The sequence below is a fragment of the Pteronotus mesoamericanus genome, unplaced genomic scaffold (genome assembly GCF_021234165.1).
Source record: "Pteronotus mesoamericanus isolate MK-2021 breed Mesoamerican mustached bat unplaced genomic scaffold, CSHL_Meso_final scaffold_651, whole genome shotgun sequence".
Taxonomy (NCBI): domain Eukaryota; kingdom Metazoa; phylum Chordata; class Mammalia; order Chiroptera; family Mormoopidae; genus Pteronotus; species Pteronotus mesoamericanus.
The window spans coordinates 17,635,905-17,660,732 of record NW_026555325.1 but is presented as its reverse complement, the minus strand read 5'-3'; the positions used below and the strand labels follow the sequence as shown (position 1 = coordinate 17,660,732).

The window sequence follows — 24,828 nt, the reverse complement described above, 5'->3', positions numbered from 1 at the left end:
ACTTTCCCCCCTTTTTTCTAGTTTCTTAAGGCAGAAGCTGAAGTCATTGATTTTAGACCTTTCTTCTTTCTAGTACTCATTTATGTATGTTCAGGGCTATAAATTCCCCCTAATTACTACTTTAATGACACCACAAACTTTGAAACGCTGTGTTTTCATTTTCATTCAGTTCAATTTCACTTTGGACTTCCTCTTTGATTCATGGGTTATTTAGAAGTTTATTATATAGTTTCCCAGTATTTATTCCATCCCATGCTCCATGGATTGGTCTGGCTGGAGAGTGCTGGCACTATAGCTGGTCCTATGTGATGGGCAACGGGACCCCTTTCTGATGGTTCTTTCCTCGGCTTGGGTCATTTTCTAACACATATCTGCTAATCAGTACTCAATATTAACTGAGTTGTGTCTATGCTGCTTTCTCTTCTCTAGTGCCCTGTCCACCAATCTCTAGTCTGGACACTCACCCCCAACTTCTTAATTCATGGAGGCCACTGGGATCTGCTTAGGTCCCACTTCTTTTTCTGAAGCCTACACAGTTTCTCCAGACAGTAAGATGGGGAAATTGCAGGGCTCTCATCGTTTGTCCCATCTCTCAGAAACCACTGTTCTTGAAGACCTGCTGTCCAATGAGTTGTTATCTCTTAAATGTCTACTTTTTTTTAATGCAGGTGAGTGTGTGTTTATATCCAGTTACTGTTATGCCAAGTCTAGACAATACTTTAAAAATAATTGTTTCATTAAAATTGATTATCAGTATAGGTAAAAGTTTTATACCCTAGGCTTTTAGGATGTCAGTAATCATCTCGAAGGATGTTGCAACGGTCAAAAACAAAGTGTTTCTTTTTTTTTCTTCTCTAAACTTTAACCTTTTTTTCTGGGCATGGGAGCTTTAGAACCACCATGTTGACTAACAATTAGAGCAGTAGTACTTTACATAAGTATTGCATATTCTGTATTTAAAGAGATTTTCTTGTACATTCCCTTCATGGATCACTTATGGTCAAGGTCTGGTGCTTAAGGGCAAGGCTGTTCTGAAGTGAAGCTCAGGAGGGCCATAACTTGCTCAGAGTCGCGCAGCTTATTACCACTGCAGCAATAACTGCTGCTGTTTATGACACACTTCATGCACCATCAGTGAGGTGGTCCTTTTTGGGCCATTACTTAAAGACAGATGATACTTCTAATGGTAAATTCATATTATGCTGGGTTCATTTTGTCACCAATTATTTTACATAGATATTCATTTCTGAGTTCCTCTTATTGAAAACTTTAATGTCTACCAACCTCTAATACCTACCGTTTTATATTACTCTCACCTTATTTTTTTCCTTTAACACTTATCACTAATATGTTAATATACAGGGGTTGGCAAAAATACGTTTATAGTTGTTTGTATGGAAAATAATACAATTAGTAAATATTAATACAAGAATAAACTGTGTTTTGTGTACTCACAACTGTAAATCTACTTTTGCCCACCCCTGTGTTTCACATTTCTTGTTTACAGTATGTCTCCTTCTTTAAAGTATAAGCTCCATAAGGACACACAGTGCTGTTTGTTTTGTTCGCTAACCGTATCCCATCTATCAACTGAGTAAGAACTCAATAAATATCAGCTAAATAAGTCAACATCTGTGTTTAGACAATGTTCTTAGGATTTATTATTTGGATGATTATGGTGGAATGGAATGGAGAGCAGTATCTGAGACAAAGCCTTCAGGATAGTTAGAATCTGTCTGTGCATATTCTCACTGCTATTGGGTGTATACTGTATACCAAAAGAGGCTAAAGCCTATAAGGGGGAGATATGATCACTAGATGAAGCAGCTTCTCTTCTTCCTCCGAATAGTACCGTCAGCTGTTAGGACTGACATAATATAGGGACAAACTTAATGAGGAGGTAGTAGTGTGGTAATTAGCAGCATAGCCAATTATCTCCTAATATCGGGGTTCAATTCTCATCTATTCTACTTAACACCTCTATAAATATTAGAAGTTACTATTATGTCAAAATTTTTATCCTGATACTTCAAGAAATTCTTCAACCTTATGAAATTGTGTTCAAACTTACTGTTGTTAAGAGACTGGATACTTCTCTCTTCGGAGGTCTTAAGTTTTCATCAAATTTTCAACATCTATCAGTACTTGTAATACTTCTGGGCATCAAAGATGAAGTGATGCCATTATAAATAAACCTGCAAAATGCGTTCCTTTGGAGTGGCCTAAACTCCCTTAAGGCCAGCCAGAATCCCAATATTTTGCAAGCCCTTAATATTTCTATGTTTTCTACTTACCTTCAAACCTACAAAAACCAAAGCTACAAAACAACTTCACTATGGTTACAATCACCTTTACCAAGTTGAGATTAAGTGATTTGGCTACATGAAAAAGACAAAGAAACTTTATACATAAATATATATTTAAAAAAATCACATTATAACAGACTCAGAACCCCATGCCCAGAGGAGATGATTACGATGTGTCTACTGTATCCCTGGATTTGTGTGTCTGTACATTTCCTGGGACTTGAAATTGAAAGTGAAAAGCATGGCAGGTGAGCAAGAAATAATGTGCAAACAGAAAGCATTAAAGAGATTAGGAATAAGATGCTACAGATGGAGAAGATCAAGGCCCATTTAAAGGCTGAGTGTGAGGCCCTTGAATCAGAGGAGAGACACCTGATGGAATACAAGCAGAAGATGGACTTCCTGCTACAAGAGAAGGTGGCCCATCTGGAGGAACTCTGACCGATCAATGCTGACACTGATGTAATGGAAAATATCATCAGACAGTCTGAGAATGACTTAAACAAGCTGCTAGAGTCTATCCGCCATCTGCATGATGAGTATACGTCACTGAAGGAACATGTGGATGCCCTGTGCATGACTCAGCCTGCAGAGGCTCCCTGACCTATATGAAGAGGAGGAGAAGCTCTCCTTGGATTACTTCGAGAAGCAGAAAGCAGAGTGGCAGACGGAGCCTCAGGAGCACCCCCATCCCTGAGTCCCTGGGCGCTGCAGCCACTGCTGCCCAACAACTTCAAGTGGCTAGGAAGCAGGACATACGCAGACAGCGGCCTTCAGGCAGCAGCCCCCACCTATGAAGGCCTGCTTGTCATGTCATCAGCGAATTCACCAGAATGCACCTACATGCTGTCTGTGCAAAGCCAAGAGTCAGTCCTGGAACCCCAAAATGCCAAAACAGAAGCAGGATAAGTGACTTTGCTCTTATTTCTTTCTGCTATTGGGGTTTCTGGTTTAGGAAGAGAAGTGGTTCAGGTGCTAATGACATCCCTGATAATCCCTTCTCTCCCACTGTCATTTCAATTCCTGCTCTTGTTTGGAGCGAAGGAAGGATAGGGCAGAAGGCCCAGATGTGACTCTCTGTCTCATGTGCCCAAGGGCTGGGAACTAAGGTCTGGGGGTTGGGGAACCCGTATCTTGTTTACTGTAAAGGCTCCAGTGTGACCCTCCCTGTACTTTTGCTTTAGGATTTGAAGGAACAACAGTGTTCCTGCTGGACTTTCCAATAAACCTCGTCCATTTATCTTCCCTAGCCTCTTCTCATCCTCAAGGCCCAGAGGTAATTTGGACAAGCTCTCCTTTTTATATTCACTTTTTGAGTACTGGCTGTTATTATATTATAGAGTTCACCATCCCACCCTACCCCAGCCTCCCATATATTATACAAAAGTCTCAGGTACCAGGCTGTGTGCCTGGGGATCCTGAGATCTGTGGGCTTTTCTCCCATAGCCCTAGTTTTCACAAGTCAGCAGTAGGAAGTTCTCCAGAGGGAAATGAGGGAGCTGGAGCTATACCCATTTCATTAAGTTCTGCCTAACTTGCTGCTTTAGTGACTGGGCTAGGTCTTTGCTACAGGGGTTGCCTTAGGCTTAGATGGGCCCCAGGCTGACAATTGTGTTGCTTTTTGTTCAAAACCGTTAATCAGGCACTTACTCAGTTGTATATTAGGAGTCACAGGAGTTGGGATTCAGGTGAGTGGGTAGGACTTCTCCATTTATCCCTCCTTCTCTTGGGTCTTCCTTCTTCTATAAGGCAGCCTCAGCTCAGGTTAGCAGCTGGCCACCCCCTTTCCTACGGATTGTGAAAATGGCCTTCCCTCACAAAAGAAGAGGCACCAGTGTCTCCAAGCCCTACAACTCTCTACTCCAGCAAAGCCAGATCTCTAATAAAGCCACTGTCAGACTTAAGGGACAGGGATAGAGGATGGCTGACTGAAAAAAGTTTTAGCTTAGATCTCAGTCCCTGGCTGGGGAAGGAAAGGTATTTTCCTTCCTTCCTTAACTGTAGTTTTACATTTCCACAGTGTATTTGTGCTCAAAATACAAGAGATTCCTTTGCTTTTGAAAGTAAGAGCATTATGTCTGTACAAATCCTTTCAAATAAGCATTTGTTCGTTGGGAAAAAATCACATTTCATTGTCAGTAATACCTATGTATCTCTCTCATAAGAACGTGGTTTTATGAGAATAAAAGCATCACGCCTTATTCATTTTTGCGGCCTCAGTATCTGGAAAGTGTAAAGCATGTACTACAAGCCCAAAATGCATTTGATCTGTAATGACTGAGGTAGATATTAGTCTCAGGTCCTCAACATAGTCTTATTTCATTAAACCACACATCTTTTCATGAAATTAGTCTAAAGGGAAAGCCTCATTCCTTTGCTAATATACTGGTCCAGCATTTTCTTTTACTATCTTCCTCAGCTAAGGTACTAGTTATTAAGCAGTTATATTCATATAATGGAAAGGAAAGTAAAAATGAATCAAAAGTCTAATAAGCAAACTATATAGGTTGTTTCTATTGAAATCATATGGAAACTAAAGTCAATGATATGTTTTAAAACAATTGAAAAGCAGTCACTTATGAATATTTTATTTCTTAATAATCTCTAGCAACCGATCACAGTACACCTCCTCTATTATTTTCTAAGGATCTGGTCATACTTGGGTCCACTAATTGTATTCGCCCTACCCTCCTTGTATCTGCATCAAGTATTATTAAATTTTCAAATTTCATATTCTCAAATCTTCAATTTGTGATACATTTACACCTCTGTTGCATTTCCTGATCACATTCTTTTGTTTTATCATATTATTCCACTAAATTACTCCCTAACACATCTTTTAGTCAGATGAATAGCATCCATCCAAAATGAGATCTATGTATTGAAAGCAACTGAGATCCAATGGCAAAGAATCAACCTTAAGAGGCAAGGAAAAAAAAGGTGAATAAGAATCTTAGGAAAGAGGAGAGAAAGACTCACAGAACATAGAAATATTGCTATGTTGATTCTTTTCCTTATCAAATCCCATTGCAGCATCCAAAAAATATTAGTTACTGAATGTGTAAATACTCTCATCATTATATCTAAGGTTAAAAGCAAAGTTCTTTTAAGCTTATGAATTCCTTCTTTCATTAAGCAAGAAAACATTCCTGAGTATGGTACTATGTCTTGTGGGGCAAGTTGCATCAGACTATAAGTATATAAGCAAATGTGGGAAGAATAAAATTCCATTAATTAACAATATTTTCAGACATCTGACTATAAGGAAGGTTTATTGGCAAAAAGCTGTATAACTAGGGCATTCTGGTGCCTCTGAAATAATTCAAATTATGCAAGGTCCATTTAATTCCACATTATATAAATTCAAAGTAATTCTTATCTTCAATTTTCTTGCAGAACATCAGACATGTTTACTTTTTTAATGAAAAACAAACTTTACTTTCTAAAGTTTGTACATGTATCTATATATCATAGATAAATATTTCTAAACTCTAATAACTTCATTGCATAAATAATTCTGGCAAAAAACTTGTGTGTTTTTAATATTTCATGTTATTCTAAAAAGGGAGGAAACAACAGTGTTATTATTTCATAAAGATAATAATATATGTGGTTTGAAAAAAACAGTATGTTAGCAATTACATGACAGTATAAAAGCACATTTATATGTCTGTAATTTATGAATATAACAAAATGTTAAATTATTCATATGCTTCCTAACATATATATGAGAGATTAATCTTTACTTTTTATTTACCTGCAAGGTCATTTAATAAGTGAATTTTCATTATTTAAACTGATTCATCAAACAATGTCTATGATTGCAAAAATAGTTATGATACATACAAAATTATCCAGAATTCCTCTTACCATAGGTTATTCTTAAAGTTATTTGAGAATAACCTCAGGCAGCACTTGCAAATTTAGATAGCATAAATACGTCCAACATTCAGTTCAAAAATACAAACTGATTTTATTGAAAAAATAAAGCCCTTCTTTTTCTCAAACACTGAAAGACCCAATGTCTTTGTACTATGAATAAAATATTTTTGAAAAAGTAAAAAACACCTATAATTTTCCACTTAACAGTAAATATTGCATGCAAAAGACTCTAGCAAAGCTTCTAAATCAGTTTTAAAATGACCAACTGATCAGTAATTTACATCACTTCACAAAAGATGACTTGACAGTAAATTACTAGGTCTATATATGCATGCAACAGTAGAGTATGTTCAGAGTCAAAAAATAAAGTAAAATGCAATTACCCTAAAAGACATTTCAAGATTCTCTCCACCCCAGATATCCATTCCTGCATCGTAAGTTCCTATCTCTTCAAAGTAGTTTCTGTCAATAGAAAATAGGCCACCAGCCATAGTTGGGGTCCTAGTTGAAAAAAAAAACAAAAAGAAAAGAATAGCTTTTGAAAACAATGTGTGGAGTTTAATGAGAGTAGCAAATATTTTTGAGACATTTTAAATTAAAAAATAATAGTACTCAAAAATCTCAAACTGGAAACATAAAGCCAAGGCATAAGGTTTTAAAATTAATAAATAGCATTTTATCATATTTTCTGTGAAATTAAATTTAGATTAGCCTCCTTGTTTTACAGGTTATCATACAGACATATGGAAGGAACAATGGGCACTTAAAATGGGGCATCTACATTCCTTCTTAAAGGGAAAGCAAAATTACTGCTCTTAATATTGAATACTACACCTTAAGAGATTACTGGTCATGAAAATCCCAGTTGTGAATTTTTGTCATCTAATTATAAATCATTTTAATGTGAACTTGTAGAAATGGGTTTTCTATGAAAAGATCTATAGCCTATTTAAATATAAAGATATTAAATACTATAAAATGTTTATAGACAATAAGTATCTAATAAGAACTACAAAAGCATTTTTAAACATCAGTTTTACATGTAATCAATTATTGTTTATTTATCTAATTAAAATAATACAATCAATCATATAACACTGGAGAAACATAAGTCCTATATGTTATTCAGAGGTTTAGAGTAAATTTAGCACAGATGCTAAAACTTTTTTCTAGGAATAAAATGCCTTTCAACCTCCCATTCAAAATGTCGCTATAGGAAATAAGAAAAATGTTTAGTTTTAAATGGTTAATTAATTTTTAAAAATCATTAAAGCAATATTGATGTATGAACTATACAAGTCTTTCTATACAAGTAGATAAATTGAAACTAAAAAAGAAAACTCTAGTTCACAGCTGGATCTATCTGTAGTGGCAATGATTATTTTTGAATGTTAATTGTAGCATAGTGGCTTTCAACCTTCTGAGCACAGCACCTGAGGCACATTTTAAAAAATGCACATCCATGCTTGGCTACCATTCTCCGCAGATCAGATTTAATTAACGGGAGGTGGGGCCGGACTTTGGGTCTTGTGTAATGTTCCCAGGAGGTTGCAATGAACTGTTAAAGATGAGAAACACTGATAAGTAACTTAGATTTGGAATGCTCCTCCAAGTCTGAGGTGGTAAAAAAAAAAAAAAGAAAAGAAAAACTGTTTTGCTTCTCTTGAAATTATATCCTCTTCTGCCACAGAATACCCTCATGTCTTCTAATTAAACAGTACAGTTCAATGAAAAACCACCAAGTAATATTGTACTTGGGAAGCTACCATATTGCAAAGGTCCCAATTTCTCCCAGAGCTCGCACTATTGTGTACTTAGGTAATTAACTGCCTATGAGCTGGAGAAGCACAGACCCACGTAGTCTCCAAGCTGTTTTAACACTTCTAGTCTTGCTGGGTTCCTATCAGGAACAGTATCATTGACCCTCTGAATTATAATGAGAAACACTAACAAAGTGAAACAGATGATAATTATGGTAGCCACAACCCTCACCTGAATGGGGTTTTGGAACTCTATGGCAATAACTCTATAAGTACTACAGTGCTAGATAGCCTATTTAATGAAATGAGGAACAAAAACTGCTGCAATTATCCTGCCATAATGCAACCAAGTGCTTAAGAATGTTAAATGATACATTTTTAATGATCAGTTCAGAGTGCCTACCCACTTATCTATTTACTAATAAAGTACTAATGTATTAAACACATGTACTGATTTTCATCTTACATTTTGGTCATAATTCCTATAAATATGTGAGAAATGTATAATAAATAGCTACAATAAATTATATATTTAATCATAAGAATTACTGAAATTTCACTTATTATTGAAAAGTAATGAAAATAAAATTAAAACAAAAAAAAATCCTGCATTTCTCAGGAAATATGCTCCTAGAGAGAATTTATCTTTTCAATGTCTGCTCTCTCAACTGGTTGACACCCACTAAATGATATCTACAGCCAAAGCCGGCGTTATGTGACTGTTCTGTACTAAGCCAACTGTTCTGTATTATCCCTAATGACAACTTACATATGCCCATGTCAACCTTAAGTGTTCAGGATGCCCAGAAAGTTAAAAACCTGGGTGTAGTTTAATTAGCTGAGATTATATGCTTTTAAAAATTGTCTTTATACAATGTCAAACCAACAAATTAATTCAGTCAATTTGGGGGATGAGGATAATCAGCTCAATGGCTGTGAACATTACCTTCCACCCAGTTGGTAGTGAAGAAGAATTAACAGGAGAAAAGCATTTAGCACAGCACCCGACATATAATAAACAGTTATTAAGATTAGGTGATGTATCTTTGTTGAGGCTGTTAAGCATTTGATCAAAAGATGTGAGTGTCCTTAATTTTAGCTCCCCATAAACACACCTCCATTTCGGATTTCAAAATCACTTGGGACTATTTCATAACTAAGATGTTAAACTCTGAAGTCTGCTTCTCTGAACACAACTTTCTATTTTATAAGCACTCCTATTGCAATCCAATGGAAGCCATTTTTTATTCTTCATTGGTGATTTTAGTTCTTTAGCTATTCCATATTCTCATATAATAACCCCCTTTAGGAACTGTTTGTTTTCTTTCTTCCACTCCCTTCCCAAGATTCAGCCATGTATGTCAAGGAAAAATTAGCCAAACACCCAGTTCTCTTTGCTTGCTTGATATAACCCATTCTTTTTTGTAAGTATCAATGCCTGGATAAAATTATACTTTACCTCATCTATTTCTGCTCCTAAGGCCCACAGAATCATTGAAAGAGTAATATGATGAGGTCAACCGGTCATACTGGAAATTAATGTTATTGACTTTCCACAAATTGCTAACCATCCTTTTATCTATATTCATTTCCTCACGTGTCTCATTTTAACTGAATCTTTGCCAAAAGTTTGGGACTCTTCTCAAGAAACTGGAGATTAAATTAGTGTATAAAATATGAACTCTCTCATTCTCTAACTCTACATCTCTCTAGATAGATGATAGATGATGACAGATAGATGATAGATAGATAGATAGATAGATAGATAGATAGATAGATAGATAGATAGATAGATAGATAGATATAGATAGATAGATGATAGATAGATAGATAGATAGATCAATAGATCGACCTTATGGACTCTCCCTTCCTCTTGTCTCAGAGGAAAGAAAATCTCCTTTTCCTCTCATTATGGACTAGCATTTACTCTCATACCTTCAGGTGGCTCTCTTTCTGACTACCCTTTCAGCCACTTGCTCATTGACTATTATATTTATGTTCTATGCCTTTGACTTCCAGGGTGCCCCCTTGAGCTTATAAAGCTGTTTAATTCAGTTCTATCCTAAATCAAGATATACCTTCATACCATCCTACTACTCATCCAAACTAGGGACATATATTTCTATTCCCTTCTATGGTAACCTAATTGAAAGGATACTCTCTACGCACTCCCTCAACTCCTCTTGACTTTCCAGCTAGGATCTGGATCTTGCTTCCGCCTCTACAATAACCTCTTTCTGAAAGGGCCCCATTGATTCTGAACTTCAATAGCCTTTTCTGAACTTCTTCCTTTGAAAACATTTAACACAATTCATTAGCTTCCCTGCTTAAAATTCTTTTCACCTTAGACTCCCATTGCATTGTTCTAAAGAGATTTTCCTTCTATCAACTACAGTATTAATTTTATGATTCTTTTTGATGCCCATTCTTCTTCCTTTCTATTGATGGTTGTCAGATCTTAGTCAAGGTCGTGGTTTCATATCAGCAACATGAGTGCAATATACAATTTATAACATTGTTTTCTAGAAAGAATAACTGCTTTTTTTTTCTCCAAAATGCAGTACCCTAGTAACCCCAAAGGGGTCTCAGTAGCACTAGTACTGGCTCATGTGTCCCATGCTTTTAGTTGTCATCCCTATGAGTTTGATTCCTAACCTGTGCTCCTTTTCTCACTTCTTCTCTATGCATTGTGTGTTTTTTAGATTACTCACTAGATGTTTTATTTTTTAAAAAATCCTCTGACTGAGCTCGGTGTGTTTATCATAGAACTGAGAATGCACTGCCCCTTCAATAGCTGCTTCTCTTTCGTCCTCTATTTCCTTCCAGAGACTCAATGTAAAAGGATGAAAACACTTTTCAGCACCTTGTTTTTTGTGCCTCATTCAAAATTTCCCAAATGCTTCCATTTTTCCCCAAAGCACTCTTGATTCTATCTGTGTTCTCTGTTATCATGGTCACTACCCAATTTTAGTCTTCGTACTTCTAAGTGTGTGTTAATGGAATCCTCTTGCTTTAGTCTACTGCTTCCAGAATTTATTGTAAAAACCATGGCCAGATTAATTTCTCCAAAACTCCTCTCAAAATGTTAACCAGATGTTCAAAAACCTATTTTAAGGAATAAATCCCAGCTTTTAATCCTGACTTCAGGGATCTGGAGTACCCAGAGAGTTCCTCCACTCCTTTTAACTATTTCTTTGTATGTAAAATGTTCAGCTGTTACTAGTAAATGTTTTACACTTTCTCACATTGGTCCATATGTTTAAATCCATTTGTCACCTGTATTTTCCTTTGTAAACTCCCCTTACATGTTCAAACCTGCTCTATTCTTAGGCCAATGGAAAGGTCACATATTCCATGCCACCTGCCTTAGTAAAACCCTCCTCCCTCCAATCCGGATGTAATCTTCCCCCCTCCCTTCTAGTACAGCGCCCTGTTTCTGTCTCTCAAGGCACTTGTCACTGCTTATTGAATATTATATATTTATGTCTATATATATTTTACCGCTAATGTAAGCATCGTCAATATATTGGTTTAATAGTATTAGACTATTAAGAGATACTTATTGAGTGAATAAAATATTATTTTATTCTTTAACTTATTTTTATTTAGCAAGAGGGGAAGAGAGGGAGATAAACATCAATGTGAGAGAGAAATATCTATTGGCTGTCTTTGGTACTTGCCCTGCCCAGGGTCTGAACAAGCAACCCAGATGTGTGCCCAACCAACTGAGTCCCACTAGCCAGGGCTGAATTAATAAAGTTTCTAAGTGAGCAATGTACTTCATAACCACAAAACAATCTATTTAAAAGTTTAAATTACTGGCAATTTTATTTCTTAAATTATAACAAAAATCATTGCTCACATTTGTTAAATTGGTGAGTAACAAAAATGTCTTCACTGATTCCAAGAATTTAAAGGCCATATTTTTGAAGGAGTTTTAGGAGAGCAGTGTGATAGTACCTCACAATTAAAGATATAAAGCTTTTTAACAATGGAAAATAGTAAAAGACTCCAAAAAGTAAGCATTTGACATAAAAACATATTTAATATTTTAACCAGAAGTTAGAAAATTAAAAGAAATTATGATAAAATACATCAGATTATTCAGTAATGCTAAAATGCAATCCCTATATTTTTGCCAGGAAGATAATGGTAGCCTATATTTCACACTGGGATAACCAATCTTGTATGAAAAGCAGGCACATAGTAAGGAGACTGTAAGAGGCAGCTGAGTTTAGTTTTTAGGAGTACGGACTTAGTATCTAGATTGATGGGGTTCAAAACTCATCTCCACAGAGTGACTTTCAGCAAGCCACTTAAACTCTGTGTCTCAATTCTATCATCTATAAAATGGAAATATATGTATTAATGCAGGTAAACTCTCAGAACCAACACAAAGCATTTAAATAGTATTTTTACTAAAAAAAAAAATCTGTGCTTGCCAAGATTATAATCAGATTTATTTATTTTTATTTATTTATAGTTTTCAGAGTCCAATTAATATTTAATAGAACTATAATATTCTAGAGCTATAGAACCTACAGATTTGATCAACCAAATGTAGTTAATATATGTTTAAATGACTTGTACAAGGACCCCCAAATAATGGCCCAGTTAAAAAAAAATTCCTTCCTTCTTCCCTTCCCTTCTCTCCCTTCCCCCCTCCCTCTCTATTAATCACCTACCAATCTGTAATCTTTCAAGTTATCCTTTTAACTTACACAACAAAAGATTTTGAGGTAGCTAATTAGAAATACAGTTTTCCTGATTCCCATTTCCAAATTTAGGCACCATTGTTTTCCAGTGAATTTTAGCTCTGCTCTTCAAAGTAATTTCTTTCCAGGTTCTTGAAACATAATTTCTTCTCACTATTTTTTCTCCTTTGCTATATCAGGATTCTATTTAATCTTACCCAGCAAATAACCAAGGTCTCTGTAGAAAAACTCTAAAGATTTGAGAGACTACAGTTCAGCATTAAGCTGTTATTTGCATTGGTCAAATATTACAATAGGAAGACTGTTAGTGTTTAGCTCTGTATTAATAACACTTCTCATATAGTATAACATAATAAAGTGAAATGAGAAACACATTTTTATTATTTATACAAATATGAGGTATAAATAGCTAAAATATTCATGTAATTTTTATTTCTTAAATATCACAAAATATAATGACTTCATTTGCAGGTTTAGAAACCAACGGAAAATTAGATGTTGTGAGTCTCTCTTCATCCTTCCTTAATCTGTCCACTATACCCAAATATAAAAGCAGAAGGGAGAGAAAAGAGCAAAGTCCTAATAATTCTTTTATTGAAGCAATGAATAATCAAATGTTGAATGTGATTAAAGGTTTATAGAGAGAAGAAATGGGAAGTTTAGTGGATTATTGCACACCATGAGACTCACTGCAAGATATATTTGGGTGAGAAGATGCAGTGTTCTATAGAAAAGAAACTGTTTCTGTAAGAGTTTATGCTGGCTTGCACCCTAAGTAAGAAAGCTTACCCAAATCCTAATAGAATCTATGTAACACAAATAGTTTCAAAGCTATTTTTAAAGGATAAGAAAAAAATTAAAGTTTTCCTTAGTATGAGCTTATTTTTCTTTCAAAAAAACAATTTACCAACAAGTATTGGAATCATGTACCTTGTATGTGCTGAAAGACCTACATTCCCAAAAAGGAGTATTTTTTTTCCCTTAACTCTTTTTAGTAATCTTCATTAACTGATAAAACCCTTAGCTTCCAAGAGGATGCAGAGTAGTTGGTACAAGTTTTTATCTTTCCTTTTATTTTCACTGTGTAAGAGGCATCAAAAGAACAATGAGGCCTGCTGAGATCAGATATTTTAGAATATTTTATATAATGTAATAAAATTATTCAGTATATTAATGTGATAATTTAACTCATTACCTTGAAAACTTTGTATACTGCCCCTTTTTTGTTCTTATTTCAACAGACTTCTAGGAAAGTCTTGTTACTTATTCCCTAAGCCATTAGAACTTAATATAATATAAACATGTAATTTTTCTCCAAAGAATATAAATTCACACATTCCATCTGTCACTGGATCTTTTTCTCTCAAAATCAACATAGTAAGATTTTAACATGAGTAGGTGAGAATGTTGAACAGTTGAACCCTGGCCGGGTAGCTTGGTTGAATGGAGCACCATGCTGTATACCAAAAGGTTATGAGTTTGATCCCTCCCTGGTCAGGGCACATAAATAGGTTGCTGGTTTGGTCCCCAGTTTGAGTGCATGTGGGAGGTAACCAATAGATGTTTCATGCTCGCATTGATGTTTCTCTCTCTTTCCCTACCTGTCTGTAAAATCAATGAGTACATCCTCAGGTAAGGATTTAAAAAAAAGAGGAAGAATGTCGAACAGTAGAATATTCCAAAGTTCAACTATTTCTATAAAACTCTTTGTTCTGCTCATACCTTGACCTTTCCCTGTACTGTTGCTTTAGCATCTCCTATTGTAAAGAGGTGTCTCATGGACTTTTGAGAGAACGTTTCTGCTTCTGTCTTCCAATTTAAGAGCATATTTTTATTGGACTGAGAAAACCTTATACTACTAGAGAATATCTGAGTAAAAAAATTAAGAACTTCATTATCAGTTGCTATTAAATAATAAATATTGCTTTATACTGTATAATATTTTACAGAATAAAATAAGTGTTTTTCATTTATTGCACTTACTAGAGGGACTATAAATTGAAAAGAATAGATTGGTAGAGTGCAACAATATTAAAACAAATTTTATATTGTCTGATTGCATAATTCTATAGAGACCACATTATATGCAAAATCTGTACATAAGACATAATTGAAAAAAATAAAGTATAAATGAACTCTTAATTGACTTTAGCTACAAAAAATAGAGATAAAGCTAAGTAAATAATTGAGATACCAGCAGCTATTAAAACTTTTATTTGTGAAAAAAATTAATGGCAGAGGAAAATACTCATGATATACCAATTTTTAAATTGTAGAGAGAGACATATAAAAAGAAATATAACAAAATATTAAAAAAAGTGGCTCATTGGTGTTCTGTCTCATTATGCTTTAGGTACTTGTCACATTTATTTTGCAATGCATGTATGTTGCATTAGAAATAAATTTAAAATACCCCTTTCAAATACATTTCTCAGTTAATATTTTAGAGCATTTCATGAGTTAAGCAGGGTGGTGAGAATAATTTTCCATTTAATAGTTGAGAAGACTGGGTAACTTCCCAATTGGAGGAACTTGAAATAAAACCCAGATTCTCCAAAGCCAGCTTCCATGCTTCAATAATATCATACTATAAGGATGCAAGAAACTGATATGTGAAATTTCTGTGAGTTTTTTACAATAAAGGCACAGTAATTGTAATTTTAGCTGTTATGAATATATTTTTATTTGATCTTTATAAATTTCTAATTCTTCAAAAGGAAAATAAATATATGAGATAAGGCAAATACTGAAAAGGGATATCAAAGTAAATAAAATGTGTCAGAAATAAAAAGTCAAAATTACATATATGTTTGACTTATTATAATAGCAAGAATTAAAGAAATTCTAAAACTATTTTTGCCTTAGGAAGATACAGAACATGATACTACATGTAAAAATGGAAGAAGTCACATTAAGAATATTAATAATAATTATATGTAAAAGGGTCTATAAAATAAGAAAAAAGGATAAAGAAAGTTAAATAGACTTGATAAATAACATGTATGTTTCCAAGACAGTTCTCTATTTAAATAATTAAGAAATTGAAGTAGAAACTAATACCTTTATAACTATGGAGGCATAATTAATTAAAAGAGCATAGTTAATTAAGAGGGCATAATTAAGAGACTGAAGCAAAAAATAAGAATAAGATGGATTCATTCACAGAAGCACACAATGACTTTAGGAGTAGACATAGTTGAACTCCTGTGTATCCACACTCTGACCACATGTGCCAGCCTCCTTCCTTCGTCCAACATACATATGGCCTGTCCCAGATAGTAAGCAATTTTCGAGCAAAGAATGCTTTATTTATCTTTGTATGTGCAGAACTTAGCACAATGTACAATGTGTATCTGCATATGGAATCAAACTCATTTCAGTAGCCTGAATCAAATCAATTCAAAATTTATATGTAGTAGAAAAAAATGCATAAAACACCCCCAAACTAATAAAATGATTCAGGATACTATCTGCACTACCAGATTATTTATGCTACTAGTCACTATCCCATTAGGTTATGTATATGCATACTCAAACTAGGCTAACTTGTTTAATATTTTAAAACTCAACCACTTCCCAGGCAGAATTCTCTAAGTTAAAGGTAACAAATTAAAAAGATTATAATCAAGTATATAAAATCAATATGTGGAGTTGATTAGTTGCAGTCAGTGTATTTCCCTCACCTTTGATTGGGAAACAGATACTGAGAAATATCTTCCCAAGTATAAGAATGATGACAAATAATAACTGATCCTCAGAGTCATGGGCACACAATAAAAAAAAAAAGGAGTTATGGGGATTGTGCTAAACTTCATGCTACTTCTATATGGGCAGCTTCTATTCAACTCCACCTGATGGTGTCAATTAGGAACCATGAACCATAATAGCAAGATTTTCTGACTTCTACATAATAGCTGGAAATCCAGAGTTTTATTTAAAACATCTCATTTTTAGCACTGGGAGGGCTGCTCAGTAGGTTGGAGCATTGAGCCCATATTAAAAGTCTGCAGATTCAATTCCCGGTCAGGGTACATACCTAGGTTGCAGGTTCGATCCCCAGTTGGGACAGGTATGGAAGGTAACTGACCTATGATTTTCTCTCACGTCGATGTTTCCCTCTCTCACTCTCCCCACTTCCCTCAAATCAATAAACGTCCTTCAGTGAAGATTTTTTTTTTAATTTCATTTTTAAAATGATGATAATTTCAAAAATTATATAGTTGAAGAGAAATTCACCTGCAGAACATATTTGATATGACCTCGTCGTTTATGATCTCTGGTTCAACAATTTGATTACTTTATTGTTGCACATATAATTGAGATATTTCTGAAAACTAATATAATTTACTAAAATATTAAGGAGAGCTTACTGCTTAAAGAAAACTAAATACGAGGAATTATGTGAGCTATTACTCCGTACTCATAACTTCTTCACAATTACCAAGTATTTCAAAAACTATTATCAAAATGAAAATATCAAAGTCCAGAGGTTGACAATAGAATAATAATGATGACAATTATAAATTTTACTTTAAACATGGTATAACTAAGGTTAGGTCACAAGTTCAAATTGATTCTCTATATACACAGACGCATGATTGTACTTCTAAGTGATGACTAAACTACTCAATTATTGTCACTAAGAAATTCTGTCTTAACTGACTTTTTAAATAAAGCATTCCACTAAGAAAGCTAAAATTTCAACCTCATTTTAATCACTTTAGCTATTCAGAATTCTGTTAATCAAGTAGAAAAAAAATGTCTTCAGCATCTGGAATGATTAATATGTTTGTACAAATATGAGAAAAACAATCACATCTTCAAGTAATAGATTACAAGTACAAAGAAGGTTCACATGATAGCTATGCTGATGAAAATTACCTGCAGGCTGTTACAACATAGCCTGTGAATTATTTAACCTTTTGCCATAAATATCTAGAAACTTCAGCAAAGATAGGTTTCTCTTTTTCTCTTGCTCCAGCTCCCTCAGTAATTTAGAAAGTGAAGTACTGCAGTTACTGAGGCACACAAATAAAATATATTTAGCTTTTTATCAGCTCTCTATGTTACTACAGTAAAACCACATAAATATAACAAGTTGGCTGTTTTCATCTTATGTTTTTGTTAATGAAAGATGAGAGACACTGTCAGATTCCTATGTGGATCTTTACTTTCATGAATGAGATCAGTAAATTACTATGAATGTTGGCTAGGACTTAGTTATCCACACTTTTACTCTGTAAAAAAATAAATTTAGGTTCTAGTCAGGATGGTAGCATAGGTAAACATGGTATTTAGAACCTCCCACAACCACATAAAAATTACAACTAAAGTACAAAACAATTTTCATTTGTAATCACCTGAAATCTAGCTGAACAAAATCCCTAAAACTAAGAATTACAGAAGCCACATCAAGACTGGTACAAGGTACAGAGAGGCAGAACCAGTTGGTCCATACCCACGTGTAGCAGATAAAAATCAGGAGGGATATCTTAAATACAGAGGTCTCCCATAATGAGTGAGGGATCTCAGCCCCATATCAGAACTCCTAGTGCAAGGTTCTGGTGCTGGAAATACAAATCACTATGACTTCTGGCTGTAAAAATGAGCAGGGATTGTGGGTAACAGCCCCAAGTATTCTTCATAAAAGACCATGCATGGACTTACTTAGACTCACTCCTCTGAGCTCTAGCCCTGGAGCAGGCGCTGGAAAGGCATCAGGGACATAAAAAAAGAAACTGAATTGTCTGGCTTTGGGGCAAAGGATAGAGGGGCAGCCTTTTCCCAGACAACAGTGCTGGCAGAGGCCATTGTTCCTTTACTGAGCCCTCCCCCAAAATATCCAGCAGGCAATCACCATATCTGAGTCTCTATCAAACTGGCTAATAATACTGTTAACCCTGCCCTAGTGATTCCCTAAGGCCCCACCCCGCCCAACTATCAGGCCCTCTGAGTCCCTTCATAGCTTTTCTATATGAATGGACTCTCTTTCCTAATGCTTCAAACTTTTCTAAAATCTCTCAGACAGGCAGCATCTGGCCTCTGTGTGTCCTGTACCCATTGTTCAGTGGTCCTTGGCCCAGCACTAGCAGCAGTTGGTCCTGGTACAGAACTTTGCCTCTCCCGGGCACCTCCAAGCCCAGCACAATTAGCAATCATCTGCAGATCACTCTAAAGCTCATGCCAGGTGACCCCAGCCAGGGCACAGGTGATGGTTGATCCAGGGCCTCCTGGGAGGCCTCAGATCCAGTGCACCTGGTAGACAGCTTCAGAGCATGCCATATTACAACCCTACCCCACCATGACTGATACACTTAAAGGGCAGTCTTGGTGGACACCAAAGCCATACTGAAATAAGTCCTGCTTTGTAGGGTTGCTCCCTGCATAGCAGGTCCTCACAGCTGATTGGCATGGGGGTCATTCCCTCCTAGTGACATGCCAATAACAATCAAAGCTCAGCTACACCAGGACAATGCACACTGCCCACATAAGGGTACATCTGGAGCACCCATCTTGGGTAACTGGGGATGCTATGCCACTCAGCCCTATAGGACCCTTATTATATCAGGCTGCCCTACCAAGACTGGGAGATGGAGCAGCTCCACCTAATACGTAGAAACAAATGCAAGGAAGTAGACAATATGAGAAGATTAAACAACAACAACAACAACAACAAACAAAAACCACAGGTTCCACATGAAAGAACAGGAGAGCTCTCTGCAAAAAGATCTAAATGAAATGGAGGCATGCAAACTACCAGTTACAGAGTGCAAAACAATAGTTATAAGGATGGCCAAGGAACTTAGTGAGAACTTAAAAAAAAAAAAGACATGAAAACCATTAAAAAGGATCAGAAATGAAGAATATGTTAACTGAAATGCAGAATAAATTACATTACAGGGAATCAAAAGAAGAGTAGATGGAGCAGAAAATCAGTGATTTGGAATATAAGGAAGCAAAAAAAAAAAAAAACCCACTCAATTAGAACAGCAAAATGACTCCAAAAATGAGGATAGTATAAGAAGCCTCTAGGACAACTTCAAGCATACCAATATTTATATCACAGGAATGCCAGGAAAAGAAGAGACCACGAGAAACTGAAAACCTATTTGAAAAAATAATGATGAAAACCTTCCCTAACCTGGTAAAGAAAATAAACAGACAAGTCCAGGAAGTGTAGAGAGTCCCAAAAAAGATGAACCTGAAGAGGTCCATACCAACATACATAATTAAAATCCAAAAGTTAAAGACAAAAAAGAGACTCTCAAAAACAGCAAGAGAAAAGCATTTATGGTAGTTACCTTTAAAGGTGTTCCCATAAACTTAAAAGCTGATTTTTCAACAGAAAATTTGCCAGCCAGAAGGGACTGGGAAAAAATATTCAAAATGATATAAAACAAGGACCTACAACCAATATTACTCTACCTATCAAAACTATCATTTAGAATAAAAGAATAGATAAAGAGCCTCCCAGACAAGAAAAAGCTAAAGGAGTGTGACATCAGAGGGATGCTGGCATGAGAGATCCCCTTGGTCTCTCCCCTTCAAGTTTCAACAATGTGAATAGTTATAATTCAACAAAGGATTCTATGCTCAACGCACATTCACATCTGACAGCTCTGTACAATGAAACATCTAAAGGTGAGCAACTGGGAGTAAACTAGGGAAGCACTAAGGGGGAACAGCTCAAAGGACCCACAGATGGGAGCCGGGAAGTCACTGCAGATCTCATCCCAGAGACCTGCCCTTCCTTATGCTGAGAAGAGAAGAGATTTAGTGAGCATTCCTGCTGAAGTGAGCAATGCAAACTTGCAGCTCAGCCCAGTGACCTGGGCAGGGGTAAAGGGCAGAGGTATGGCCATGGATGTCTATCAATTGGCATTCCAGACAAAGAAACAAAGCCACAAAGCCAGGCTGCCTTTTCTTAACCTCCTAGAGCTTGCCTCTTCATACTCTTCATGTCAGGTTGCAGAGCACATTATCTGCAAACCTGAGAGATAGTACTACAGGAATGTTTTTTTCCTGAGTGAAGGGTGCACTCTGCTGCTAATCCCTGGGTTGGGTGGAGGGACAAGGAAGATGTTTCAGATGTCCGCTGGTTGTCATTGCTGGGAGGGCAAAGCAACGAAGCAGGTGGCTGGGTTAACCCAGGTCACCTCCTCCCATATATTGAGGGTGCATTGCCAGAGGCATCCTGCTATCACACTGGGATTTCATGGGTTTGGAGCCTCTATCTCCTACTGCATTCCTTTGAAAGGTAAGTTCCCTGGGACCTGTATGACTGAATCGCAGGGGAAGTGCCCACCTACCTAAGGGACGCTAGCCATTTTCCACCACCTCTCAGAGATCTGAAAAGCCAGAGAAGTGCAAAAGAGCTAAAAAAAAAAAAAGCCTTGCAATTTGTCACCATCTACCGGAAAACAACAGAAAGGCATCTTCTCAGTCTATTAGAGAAGTGCCACTCCACATACATGCCTAGATAGAGAAGGAATCCATCAGATACCATGAATAACCGAGGTAATGAGACAGCTCAAAAAGAAAATGAAAAATCTCCAGAAAACAAACTTAAAGACATGGAAATATGTGATTTAAATGACAGAAAATTCAAGATTGCAGTTCTGAAAAAACTTTATGAGATCCAGGAAAACAAAGAGAGGCAGTTTAATGAACTCAGAAACAAAATCAATGAACAAAATAAGTACCAAAAAGACTGAAACTTTTAAAAAAGAACTAAATAGAAATTCTAGAAATAAAGAACTCAGTAAAACAGATCAAGAATGAATTACTGAGCATGGGAAATAGAGCCAACCAGATGGAGGAAATAATTAGTGATATCAAAGATGAAATCTAGAAATGATGAAGAGGGAGACTTAAGCATAAAACAATTAAAGAACTCAAAGAGAATGATCTGACTCCATCAGAAAGAGCAATATAAGAATAATAGGCATACCAGAAAAAGAAGAGAGGGAGAAGGGAACAAACAGGTGACAAGAACTTTAATACCTATGGAATAAGCTAGGTCCTCGAATCGAAGAAGCAAACAGAACACCTAATTAACCTCAATCCAAAAAGGCCTTCTCCAAGGCACATTGTATTAAAACTGTCAAAAATGAATGATAAATGCCCTGACCAATGTGGCTCAGTTGGTTGGAGCATCATCCTGTAAATGAAAGGTCAGAGGTTTGATTTCAGGTCAAGGCACATGTCTAGGTTGTGGGTTTGGTCCACAGTTGGGGCACATACGAAAGGCAACTAGTTGTACAAGAGTCATCTGATCAATGTTTCTCTCTTTCATTGATGTTTCTCTCATTCCCTCTCTCTATCTCTCCTTCTTATCTCTCTAAAACCCATGAGTACATTTTCAGGAGAGGTTTAAAACATTTCTGACAAAGAAATAATTCTCAAGGCACTCAGGGAAAAGAAGAAAGTAACCTATAAAGAAAAACCCATTTGATTATCATCGGACTTCTCAGCAGAAACTCTACAAGTTAGAAGAGAGTGGAACCAAATATCCAAACTACTAAAAGAGAGAAATTACCAGTTAAGAATAATATAGTCATCAAAGTTATCATTTAGATATGAAGTAGAAATAAAGGCTTTTCCAGACATACAAAAAATGGGGGAATTTATCACCAGCAGATCTCCACTGCAGGTAATGCTCAAGTAGGTCATTCTACCAGAAACAAAGAACAAAAGGTCATAAACTATGAGTAAGATCATCAACAAACTTACAGCATAAATAAGGATAATTTGTGACAACAAAAACATAAAAGGGGAGAGGTTAAAGTCTGGATTTGCAAAGAAAGATGGAGATTAGGTAAATTTGAAAGAAAAGCAATGAGATATATATATATATATATCTCCACACACACCATGGTGATATATATATATATATATATGAAAATTTCTTTTTCATAATCCTAATAGTAATCACAAAACCAAATATATAACCCTCATAGACTAAATTATGACATAACTTAAAAAAGGAAATATAGGGAAAAAGCATTAAATACCACCAAACAAAAACAACAGACAGAATCACAAAGGAAAAGAAAAAAATGGAGGCACAGAGATACCCAAAAACAAAAGATAAAATGGCTATATGAAATCCTCATACATCAATAATTATCTGAAATGTAAATGGACTGGATTCACCAATAAAAGGACACAGAGTAGTTGACTAGATTCAAAAGCAAAACCCAGCCATATGCTGCCTTCAGGAGACACATCTAATTTGCAAAGACAAAAATTCACTCAAAGTGAATGGGTGGAAAATGATTCTCCAAGCAAATAGCATCCATAGAAAAGCAGGTGTAGCCATACTTATATTTGAGAAAATTGATTTCAAGATAACAAAGGTAACAAGAGACAAAGATAGACACTTTATAATGATGAAGGGGCGCTACATCAAGAAAACATAACACTTCTCAATATGTATGAACCCAGTCAAGGAGCACCAAAATATATAAAGCAACTACCAACAGAACTAAAGAGAGAAATGGGCAAAAACATAATCCTAGTAGGGGACCTAAAATACTTAATTAACAACTCTAGATAGATCATTCCCACAGAAAATCAAAACAGAAATATCAGCCTTATATGATGCATTAGACCAAATGGGCATAATTGACATTTGCAGAGCCTTTTATCACAGAACATCAGATTATATGTTTTTCACCAAGGCACATGGGCATTCTCAAGGATAGACAAAAAGTAGCCTCCAAAATTATAAGATCAAAATCTTACCAAACATATTCTCTTACTATGATGTTTTGAAATTAGAACTCAAAGGCAAAAAGAAAGAAAAAAAAACTCACAAGCACATAGAGATTAAGTAACATACTACTAACAAATGACTGGGTCAATGAAAAAAAATAAAAGTTGAGATCAAAAGATATATAGAGGCAAATGAGAATGACAAAATGATTTATTAAAACTTTGGGATGCAGTGAAAACAGTAATAAGAAGGAAGTTTATAACAGTACAGGTCTATATAAAAAAGAAAAAGAAAAATCCCAAAGTCAGCAGAAAAAAGAAAATAATACAAATTAGAGCAGAACTGAATGAAATGGAGAAAAGACTATATACAAAAATGTACTACATCAAAGAGCTGCTCCTTTGAAAAGATTAATAAAATTAAAAAAAAAAAAACAATCCTGGCTAGACTTACGCTAAGGAAAAAAGAAAACAAACAAAATCAGAAACAAAAGAGAAGTTACCATAGACTTCACAGAGATACAAATCGTCATAGTAGAATACTATGGAAGACTATATAGCATCAATTCAGTAACAGAAAAAATGGGTAACTTCCTAGAAATATATAACCCTCATAGACTGAATTATGAAGAAATGGAAAACCTAAATAGACCAATCAACAGCGAGGAAACTGAAACAACCATCAAAAACTTTCCAAAAAATAAAAGTCCAGGACCAAACAGCTTCAATAGTCAATTCTACCTAAAATTCAAAGAAGATTTGACATGTATCCTTTGCAAACTCTTCTAAAAAATTGAAGAGGAGGTAAATACTTTTTAGCACATTTTTTGAAGGAAACATACCTCTGCTACCAAAATCTGGCAAGAATAACACACACATACACACAAACTACAGACCAGTATCTCTGATGAATGTAGATAAAAAAGTCCTTAAAAAAAAAGCTAGCAAATTGAATATAACAATATATTAAAAATACATCATGATCAAGTAGGGTTAATTGCTGGGGCATAAGGATGGTTCAACAAATGCAAATTGATCAATGTAATATACCATACTAACAATACAAAGGATAAAAATCATATAATCTTATCAATAGATGCAGAAAAAAGCATCTGATAAGATACAACATCCATTTATGATTATGACACTCAATAAAATGGGTATAGAAGAAAAGTATCTCAATATAACAAAGCCCATATATGATAAACCCTCAGCCAATATCATACTCAACAGAGAAAAACTGAAAGTCTTTCCTATAAAATCAGGAACAAGACAAGGATATCCACTCTCACCATGCATATTCCACATAGTTCCAGACTTCCTAGCCAGAGCAATTGGTCAAGATAAAGAAATAAAAGGCATCCAAGTTGGGAATGAAGTATAAGTGTGACTTTTTGCAAATGACATGATCACTATATAGAAAACCCTAAGCAGTCCACCAAAAAATTA

At 35.4% G+C, this 24,828-nt stretch overlaps 1 protein-coding gene and 1 pseudogene across 3 annotated transcripts in view; one reads left to right on the top strand and one right to left on the bottom strand.

The window, feature by feature from the left end:
• GALNT13 (polypeptide N-acetylgalactosaminyltransferase 13) overlaps positions 1-24,828 on the bottom strand; it is a 593,991-nt gene that overhangs the window by 178,510 nt on the left and 390,653 nt on the right. For all 3 annotated transcript variants that reach the window (XM_054562685.1, XM_054562683.1, XM_054562684.1), the window contains exon 8: positions 6,572-6,689. In XM_054562685.1, the coding sequence (XP_054418660.1) occupies positions 6,572-6,689 (118 nt within the window). The remainder of the gene's footprint in view (positions 1-6,571; positions 6,690-24,828) is intronic.
• Positions 2,456-3,219, top strand: LOC129061869 (zinc finger C4H2 domain-containing protein-like; annotated as a pseudogene).